The following is a 10,251-nucleotide window of genomic DNA, read 5'->3' as shown; positions in this document are numbered from 1 at the left end:
GAAAGAGTTTCATCAGTTCGGGGCTGCTGAGGTACATCAGACTGACTTTGAGAGCAGCTGCGAACCGCTTCAGACTGTCAGCAGATGGATAAACTCCCCAGATGTTCGATGAGCTCTACCGTGTGGCAAAGGCTTTTCTTGCAGATCCTTTCTCCTTTTTTTTTGTTAACACTCTCTTAGGATCTGTCTCTTCTGATAATGACACAACATGTGAGAGCAAACCAGCTGATTGCTTTTGAAGAGAAATGTTTCTGGAGGCTGCAGCTCAATCATTTTCTCCCCGCTGACATGAAGTGGTTGTGTCCTGTTGTTCATGAAAGACGGTGACACGGTTCATTTAAAGGCTGATTGATTTGACACATTTTTTGTCCTATTTGATTGTTACCTTTGAAAAATGTTACACAATGATTTATCAGCCATTCCTAACCATCGTTTTCGTGCAACAAATCAGCAGTTCAGTCGCCGCAGAGCGTCGATATCTATTAACTTTGCTTGTTTTAATGATATTGTGTGGAGATGAAATATGGCCGATGCTTCACTGACTTCACAAATTTCTTCCAGCTTCCTTCCAGTTCACAGACGACCAGAATATACTGAATCTTAATGCGTTGGTCCGCTGACCTCCAGCCACTCGCACACGGTTTGAATTCCGAGTTTATTCCTCACACTTCGGCGCAGAAGTTGTGAAAAGACCCCGGGATTAAATACATTAGCTGGACACACTGTTTCCATGGCCACGTCAGACCTCCAGGAGTTTCTCTGGCAGTGATCAGCCTCCACACTGCAGACCGCATCGCCGTCACATAGTTTCTCCTCCCGTGGCTTTCAACCAGCTATTAGGCCTGTTTGATGTCTCTTGGGGTAATTGGTGTGTGTTTGTCTGAGCTGGGACTCCATCAAAGGGGGTGACTGTGGCAGCAGACCTGCAGGGGACAGTTTATATCCCTAAAATAACCAAGTAATTTACACCCCTCCGCCCCTCCCTCCTGCCTCTAAAGGTGCAGTTCGGCAGATTTAAGGCACTTTTGTGCATTGGGTGGCGGTGATGAGTTGCTGTAGCGTCCCATTTGCCCTTGGTCAAATTGTCATGGTTTCCTCAGGTTGTTGTAAAGTAACAGCTATCAAGTCATTCAGACATAGTTGTGTTTATGGTTCCAGATGCATGACTGATGTTGCTTCCTCCTCCCTCTGGGGGTAAAATGGGCAGATGTTGCTGCAGCAGACTGACGTTTTCAAGAGCATGGCTGCCAATCTCGATCTGATCAATGTGAACAAACAGGTCAGCTTTACGGTCAGGGTGCCATGTTTGTAACTGAGTGCTTCCACTGCAGGGATATGTTGATTTTATTTCTTTGGCTATTTTGAAAAAAAAAAAAAAAAAAAACATGAATAAACCTAAATGCTGTAGCAGAGCCAGAGTGGGGGCAAGGGGGCGGTCGCCCCAGGGCCCACAGGGTCATAGGGCCCCATTTCATGTGATGTGTTCACATTTACTCGTAAATAAATTATTATAATAAAATGTGCAGTGTGTGCCAGAAGGTATACCATATGATTGTGGGCTCCAATTTGCCAATTCTTACTTTACGACTGTCCGTGAATGCATCACAGCTGTAAGCCAGCACTGATTGGCTGAGCGGCATGAACGAGTTTTTTTCTTTTGCTCTTGATCTGAACTCTTTGGAGGGAAGTTAAACAGTATGCTAAACACTATGCTAGCCGCTAGCGGTACTACCCAAAACCTAACATCGGAACCACTGGTGAGTCAGTGAAACCTTCAAAAATATTATCTTTATCAGAATGCTGTGGTCTTAAACACCTGCCTATTTGAATGTGCCTTGTGTTGCTCTCAACTATAAGAGATCACCGAGTCTATTTTTTTTTCTAATATACTTGAATTCCAAACGATATAGATAGCTGTGTCTATATCTATCTGAATAGATTGTGTAATTTTAGACCAGCTGTGTTCATTTTATATTTAAGCTGTATCAAAGATGGAACAGATTTAGCCCGTGAGTTTTTAATCTGCGCTTTCAGCACCATGGACAGCGGACGCTCTGAGATTGACACCTGTCAGGCTGCATATGTATGTGTGTGTGTGTGTGTGTGTGTGTGTGTGTGTGTGTGTGTGTGTGTGTGCGCGCGCACGTGCATATGTGTATGTGTTCTTCAGAACAAGTTTGTGAACTGGTTAGTGACTTTATTCTGCTTTCTGAGGCATATAGGTTTGCTTGGCTCAATAAAAGTGAGCATCAGTGTGTTGTTTGATGGTAGGATGAGGTATTGTTTGAATGGTAAAATTACTATCATAAGGACCCCAGAATGCTCCCCCCCCCCCCCCCCACCCCACCCCCCCATGCTCCGCCTCTGCCTAAATGTGATACTTTACTTACAGAGGACTTACATCAGAAATTAGATTAAAAAATAACAAGACCTGTGTGATATATTGTGGCCCATGGGCCAGTTGACCATGTCAAGTGTAAGCTTGAATGTAAAATATGACTCAAAAAAATTCATATTCCAGCAACTCATATCAATGCCCTGTAACGGAGAAAGATGCGATGAAAAGATGACTAACAGTTTTATTATTTCATAATTATTTAATAATAATATTTAATAAATATTGACTGAATAGTTTGTGGTTCCGTTTTGTGCGCGAAGATCTGGCGATCGCCCTGCGCATTTTGTCTATACAAACCAGCATGTAATAGTGCAAATCAATCATCTTGTGCATTTTGTTAATTTGACATGGATCGGCCAGTATGTGCGCTAATTGGACAGGTCGCGGCCAGACGCTTAGTGCGTAAAGCAAGTCTAAATGAAGACCTGATATTGCTGTCAAATCAACGTTATTCACAGGTCTACCTGAAACCTCCCCGCTGCTGGAGTTCCTCGAAAACCCTGAACGGGAATAGTTGGAGATCCCTCCTCACCGCCGGCCAAATATTCCCCTCCCTTCTCTCCGCCCCCTCCCTCTCTCTCTCTCTCTCTCTCTCTCTCTCTCTCTCTCTCTCTCTCTCTCTCTCTCTCTCTCTCTCTCTCTCTCTCTCTCTGTCTCCCCATCTCTCGCTTCCTCTTTGCCAGAGAGGACGTATGCAGATGGAGCAGAGTCGCGGCTTCTCCTGGAGCTGAACCAACCATCCCAGCGGAGGCGGTCGGTGTGATTCCCCCCTTCCTCCCCCTCCTCCTCCTCCTCCTCCTCCTCCTTCCCGCCCTGCCGGCGCGCAGCGGAGACACCAGACGGCCCTGACTCCGCGCTCCGGGCTGTCAAGCTCCACTAAACTGCGTGCCAGGTATCATGACGCACCAGAAAAAAACAAGCCCCCCTTAAAACCCTGGCACAAACCCGAACTTCCCTCTCCCGCTGTCCGTGCGCCACACACACACTCACTCACACACACACACTGCTTTAAGTCGAGTTATTCACGCAGAAAGAGCCATGTGAGACTTTGTGCGTCATCTCCACCTCGGGGTTCATGCTGTTGCCACTAACCGGTGATGTAACTCTGTCTTTCAGATGGATCTGCGCTCGCGCTCCCGCTCGCGCCGCTGATGCCGCGCCGCGTCTTTCCGAAGTGAAGCGGCTCCGATGTGCGTCTCCGCCTTCAGAAACTTGGACCTCCGCCTGTTCCGGTGTCGAACACAACTCTCCAGCTGTCGCCGCCGACGGGAGATGTGGAGGGAGATGCTGTGACGTGCACATGGAGACTTTACTCTAAACTACACGCACCGACACATGCGGATAACAACGCGCGGCTCGCCTGCTGTCTGCGGCCGGAGGAGGAGGACGCGCACCTTGAATTCACACGGACCGGGAGCGGGATGGGGGGGGTCGCGAGCTGCAGCATGTGGAGTGAGTGACTCCTGAGGATCCAGCTGCAAGAGACGCTCCGGGGGTGCATGGAGAAGGGCAGCCCGAGGATGACGGGCGGAACCCGGGAGGCACCGGTGAACATCTCCCCGGCCGTGGCGGCCAACGCGGAGGGCGAGGAGATCGAGGTTCTGGAGAGCACCGACGTCCTTCCCGTCCCTCCAGAGGATGTAAGTCAAAACACAGCAAGACAGTCTGGCTGCAGACCTCCACTCTCAGGTCATTTGTTTAATTCTCACGAGCTTCACAGAAATGGAATTGAAATCGTTGTTGTTCCCACTTTGGGCTTTTCTACTTGTTTTTAAGGTTCAGCTCATGCTTCATAATGATCCACCCTGCAGGCTCCCTGTTGTGTTTTTCTGCAGCTCATTGGCTGCAATGATCAGATCATAATAGTATGAGATAAAGAGTTCCAGTTATGGGAAATGCACACAGAGAAGGCAGATGGGCTGAGATTTAAGTGTCAAACAGGTGCTCCTCACCTCTCTGGCACCTTTTTTTTTCTCCTCACTCTCACTTCTTCACTCCACTCTTCTTCTTTTCTTCCCTTTCTGTAGCAATGGAAGTCTCTCTTTGACAAGGTATGTATTCAGAGCTGCTGTGGCTCCAACCCCCTTTAACCTGCATGTTTCCCTCATTGTGGCGCCGTGTTTTCTTCAGCGGTGTTTGTCTGTGTGAACTGAATGACTTCAAACTGAAGCTATATCCACCGTCTGCAACATTGCAGGGTTTGCCTTAAGGTCATGAAACATAAAACGTTTTGGAAGAGCTGCGTTGCAATACTGCGAAGTTGGAACAGCAGGAAAACACTTTAAAGTTGTTTTTTTTTAGATAAAAATACAAACAGATTGTGGATCGTGACCTTAGCATTGTAATTCTACTCTAACAAGTGAATTTATCACTAAAAGTGACTTAAAACTGCACTGGAACATCTTGCAAACTGGCAGCAAGAGATATGAGGAAAAAAATGTCTGTTGCTTGGAATGATGTATCATAATGTAAGCCGACTTAATGCGTTTGCTCTCGCTTGCCAAACTAAGCTGCTTAGAGCATCCTAAAGATCTTCTGCCGGTGAATGCAGACACTTTTCATCTATTTACTCATTGCTGTCTGTAGTTTACAAATCACAGCCACGTTTTAATTAGTTTCTATATGCGGATGAACAAGTGTAGCAGCAGAAATCTCCCTGGGCTAAATGAGGTGAAGCGATTCGCTCCCAGCCGGAGGTGTGAAGAAGACAGCAGGTTTTCTCTCTTTCAGCCCCAGTTTGTGATTTAGGCTGTTTAGACACGTGTATTTTTAGCTCCAAATCTTCCCCAGTGCAGCTTTAAATCCTTTGCCTGCTGGGTAACAATCATGGGATCGCATGTAACCGCGCCGGCTCCGGCCAAGCGGCAGTTTAAGTCAGGTTGGGACATCAGAGGCGTGTGTGTGTGTGTATGTGTGTGGGTTGGGGGGGGGGGGGGGGGCTGCTGGCTCCAAGTGTGCTGCTCACTGACAATTACCCAAATATTGTTCTGAGGATGAAACATAATCCTGGACGCGTTGATCTGCGGGTCAGTTGATTTTCTAAGTAACACGTGTTGGTGTGTATATGCGCACACACGAGCAGGCGAAACCCACAGGAGAATACAGACAGCAAGCAGCTCGGGCTGACAGACGGCAAACGTGCTTCTGAACGCACACACACACACACACACACACACACACACACACACACACACACACCACTGTGCACAATTACTACAACCGTATGTGGCTGCTGCAACACCTGCCTGGCCGGCGTGGGCCCCCTACTTTCTCTTGTGGAGAAGTGTGTGTGTGTGTGTGTGTGTGTGTGTATAAGGGTCAGCTGGGAATGTCGAGGTTGAGTCTGAGGCTCGTGTCAGGCTCACTCTATCAGGGGGGGAGATGGAGGTCCCATGGGATTACGATGTGTGTGTGTGTGTGTGTGTGTGTGTGTGTGTGTGTGTGTTTGGCTCCCTGTGTTCGTAGTGAAGTATATTCTATAGTCGAGCATTAAAAGGGCCTCTCAGGCGGCTGTCTTTATGCGCGCTGCACAGCTTTGAGTTTCCTCAAGTGGGCGTTGGTCTAAAAAAAACAAAAAAAAACCAACAAAAAAACGAGGGTTTGTCCAAATGGCAGCGTCGCTGCTCCATTTGTCAAGGGTCTGACCCCGGAGACCCGCCGCTTCTGTGAAGCAACAAGAGAAATGAAGGGCCGCTGACGAGCAGGAAAAGCAGGGTTTTCTTCCTCCCTGACAACCTGTGTTCCTGCATGCGGGACAAAAGATAAATGCTGCTGAAAGACAAAGGGCAAGGTCCAGGCCAGGCTCTTATTTGTCTCATGCAAAGACGCACATCCCCGTCTGTCTGAGTGTCTGTTCAGTGTGGAGCTCAGTTCATAGCCAGGACATGAAATCACCACGTGAGTTTGCATGTTCTCTCTCTGGTGGTGGGGCTTTTTTTGTTTTTGGTCTGGATTTCCTAAATTCCTGAAATAGCCCCAAAGATTGGCATCTGTGTAGCTCTCAGGGCAATAAAGTGTTGTTTTATTCAGCAGCGCCTGGAGGTGGGAATTCTCCCTCCAAAAATTGCAAGAGAGCACAAACACTGCTGTAAAAGTCAGTCACAGTTGTTGGAATTTCCTTTAATGGTAGATAGTTGATACCTGACAGTATCCAAGTTAAACCAGATTAATGTTTTTAGTTTTACAGAATAAAGAGTGCATCGAACTGTGAAGAGAAAGCCGATCACTGCCGTCACTTAATTATCTTTGAGAACAGCTGAGGCTCCTGCTGTTTAATTCATTGGTTTAACTAATATCAAATTCTCTTTTTGTTCTGTGATATAGGGTTAAGGAAACACCTTCCAAAAGGTTCTTTCTTATAATATGTTTGGTTTTTCCCCAATGTTAATCACACACACTGCTCTGTCCACCCCATCGAGGCTGTTTAGGGTCTTCTTTCACTCTTCCTCTGTGAGGAGGGGGTGGAGTGGCGTATGGCCATCCTCTCGCTTCCTCAAACCAGCTGCTCTTTGCTAAACCTGTGCCATCATATCCACATGTCACTCCTGGGTTTTTGACCGTCGGCAGCGAAAATCAAACTGCTGCGTTGCTCCGTTTGCTTTTCCCCTCCGTCCCCAGGAGAGGGTTTTGTTGCCGTGTGAGCGCCGTCCTCCGGTGTGTGTGCAGGAAGTCAGAGAGCAAACCTCACCGCGCTTTGATCCGTGTTCCCCATCGCACCAAACAAACAGGAGGGCCAAGGAGACGTCTAATGAAGCAGAGACGGCGCTGTTAGCAGGACGGCAGCCGCACTGCCCTCTTCCTCATAATCAAAGTGTCCCAGCCTGTATTTGTCCTCTACACACACATCCACACACACACACACACACACTGCAGCGATTGTAGTCTCACTGCAAACAATATGTGGATTATTGAAAAGAGGAAATGGGGTCATTCTTGGATTCTCCACTCTATTGAGAGTGATGATTTGTACAAATAAAAAAAAAAATTTGCCTTCGTTTTTTGTTTTTTTTGGTTTGAGGATTTCTGGGGATTTGAGGACGCAGTGGAGTTTATGTGCAGGATTTATCAGATAAACCCTGCTAAGCATGTTTAGGTCACACCCCAAAACAAACCAAACAGCTCCTGGAGCACTGGATACTGATCCCACTAAATTATATGATTGCTTTAAAAGTTTCTGTCCACACCTGAGAGGAAGAAAGGCAAAGATCACGATGAAGAGGAATTCAAAATTACAGATGCACCGTCAGCCAATCCAACATTTGGGTAAAACAGTTTAGTTGTGTTAAAGTGTGTTTGTTTTAACACCAGTGGAGTGTTGATTAGTGACCGTTATTGTGCTTTCCTTGTAAAGAAATGGCCTTAATCTGTTCTTCCTCTTGTAGCTGTTTGGATGATGGATTGATTTTGTTTATAAATTGCTAGAACTGCAGCAGAGACATGAAGTGCTGATGGGAGAGGACTGGGGGATTTCCCAGCGTCCGCTCAGTCCCCAGGTGAACGAACTGAAAACTTTGCTCATCTCAAAGCTTGTGAAGCTTTCTTAGAGATAATACGATAAACCAGATTTCTATCTTATTCACACATGCTCTTCTTTTTTTAAATAATTTACTGCAGCCTTTCGCTGCAGCCTTGCAGGAGGATTTTTTTTGTGTCAGTTTTTGTGATCTGTCATTTGAAGCGCCTTGGCTTTGTGTTTGTGTGTGCGTGTGTGTGTTAGTGTGAACTGTAAATGTCCACAGCTGCCTTTGTGTTCGCAGCCTCCTCCCAACGCCACGTCGAAATCCCCCAGGCACGCGCCCGCAGGAGCTTAGTGATTAAACAGTTTCACATGGCTGCATGTTTTCCATGGAAGTGTTTCTGTTTTAATTTCTCGCTGGCGTATAAACAGCCTCTAATGGGTGTGTAATCTCAAAACAACTCCCCTGAAACCACACAAATAAATATTTTATAGGTCTTTTGGGAATGTTGTTCCACCACAGACACTTGAGGAGTGTGTAGTATTATGAGCTAAAGGCTGTTTTTTTTATATGGTGATACAGGATTCATGATCTAAAGCATCACCAAAAAGAAAGTAGTTATTCAGAGTTACTGTCTTTGGCAGAATGGTTTCAGCGTCTGATGTGAATTTTGTACCAGGTAACTGGTGTTTGATGCACTCGCCAACTGGGAGGCCTCAGATGTGTTTAGCAGTGCATGCTGGGATGCGATGTCTTGCCACGCCCTGTCAGTTTTATCTGCGTTACAAACAGATGGAGGGTTGGATAATGAGACCACAGACAGCAGTCAGAGCTTCAGATGGGGGTGATTGATTATGCGATCAGGTGTTTTTCTTGAGTCCAGAACGAGAGTTTTGGGTTCATAGTTTGACAGTCATAATGCTTAGAAGGAGAAGGCTTCAGGAAATGCATAAAAAAGAGAGAAATTATAATTTAACTTTTAAATCTTCCTGTTTACCTCGTTTTTGGCCTTTTTTTTAAGTTGTTGAGCACATTCTCAGTTGTTTAAAGTCGAAACATATTCAGAACTTTAGGAGTGATTGTCTCACAGCTTCAGTCCCTGATGAAGGGCAGCGATTCACCAAAACATCTCAGCCCTTCTTCAGAAAACCTCGCATTGTCTGTGTGAATTGGAAAATCCTGCTTTGTCATCTATCGCGTCATATAAAACACTTCGTTTTTCATTTTATTGGTCAGACTGTTGAGTCTTACTCATCACTGCACATCAAGACAATGCCAGTTTGTTCGAGCTGAATGTTCATAAAATGGAAAAGAATCACAAAAATCGAGCTGTGAGACAGGTTTCATAAACTTAAAGCTTTGCATCAGTCGTCCTCTTGTTGCTCTGGTTTCTCCCGTGCATCACTTCGTCTTCCCTTCGCATTAAACTCGCTATACTGATGTGCTTGTCATCCTAATTGCCTCTGACACATACACAGATGGCAGGGTCACAGTTTGCTGGCCTGCACATCCAACGCGCCGCCAGTGATTGACACCAGCTGAGTCCTGGAGATAACTCGGCAGCAAACAGAGTCTGCGGTTGATATTGAACTGTGTTGTCTCGATTTAAGATCGTGAAAGTGGTCTCAGGCGAGAAAAATTGCACTCCGCCTCAGTCTGCCGAGAAGCGCCCGGGCAGTGTTGAGATAACATGACAGACAGAACCTCAAACATTTTCATTGAAAGATTTAATCACAGCTCATCTTTCCCCCACTCGTCTGCCTCTCTGCTCGGCTCTAAATAGATTTCCTTAATGAAAGGCACGGTTCCAGTTGGCGGAGTGTGAAAGCCGTCTCTGCTTTATGCAGAGGTAAAAATAGCTGCCATGCTTGTCGATCTGTAAAGGGGAGAAAGAAGATGTGCCAGTTTATCCATAATTGGCTCCAGTGTGCGGCAGCCATCGTCGCAGTGGCATGAAATCGAAGTGTCTATTTTGATAGTTGAATAGCTCAGTAATGTGGCGCCCGCCGTTCTCTTTTTTTTTTTTGACGGTGTGCGTGAAAGTAACATGTCTCTTCACGCTGACGCTGAACATGTAAATCCATTAGCAGAGGTCGCTGGAGGCCGGCGGCGTCGGGCCGGCCGCGCTCGCTCGCTTTTTAGGAATGACGTCAGAGCGAATGATGACGGGGCTTTTTCACAAATTAAACCTGATTTGTGTGCTTTTTCTCTCTTCTCTTTCATCGCCCTCTCTCGCTTAAAATCCCGGCAGCCTCTGACGGTTTTGTTGTGGCGTCTGACTCTCCGTGCGGCGCTGAGCGGATGACACTGCAGACGTGACGAGTCTCGGTCGGCTCATCGGTGCTTTCATCGGATCTCTTTTCATTAGCTCCGCTCACAGTTCCTGGCCACCGCTGC

At 46.6% G+C, this 10,251-nt stretch overlaps 1 protein-coding gene across 2 annotated transcripts in view; it reads left to right on the top strand.

Annotated features, from left to right (window-relative positions):
• Positions 1-3,844: 3,844 nt before the first annotated feature.
• Positions 3,845-10,251, top strand: part of rhbdl3 (rhomboid, veinlet-like 3 (Drosophila)) — a 57,849-nt gene continuing 51,442 nt past the window's right edge. The window contains exons 1-2 of one of the 2 annotated variants that reach the window (XM_030093157.1): positions 3,898-4,038; positions 4,426-4,449. In XM_030093157.1, coding sequence (XP_029949017.1) covers positions 3,898-4,038; positions 4,426-4,449 — 165 coding nt within the window. Of the gene's footprint in view, positions 4,039-4,425; positions 4,450-10,251 lie in introns of both variants that reach the window. The other variant, XM_030093158.1, reaches the window with a different exon arrangement.

The sequence above is a fragment of the Salarias fasciatus genome, chromosome 6 (assembly GCF_902148845.1).
Source record: "Salarias fasciatus chromosome 6, fSalaFa1.1, whole genome shotgun sequence".
In the NCBI taxonomy this organism is placed as follows: Eukaryota; Metazoa; Chordata; class Actinopteri; order Blenniiformes; family Blenniidae; genus Salarias; species Salarias fasciatus.
This window is presented reverse-complemented; position numbering and strand designations above follow the sequence as displayed.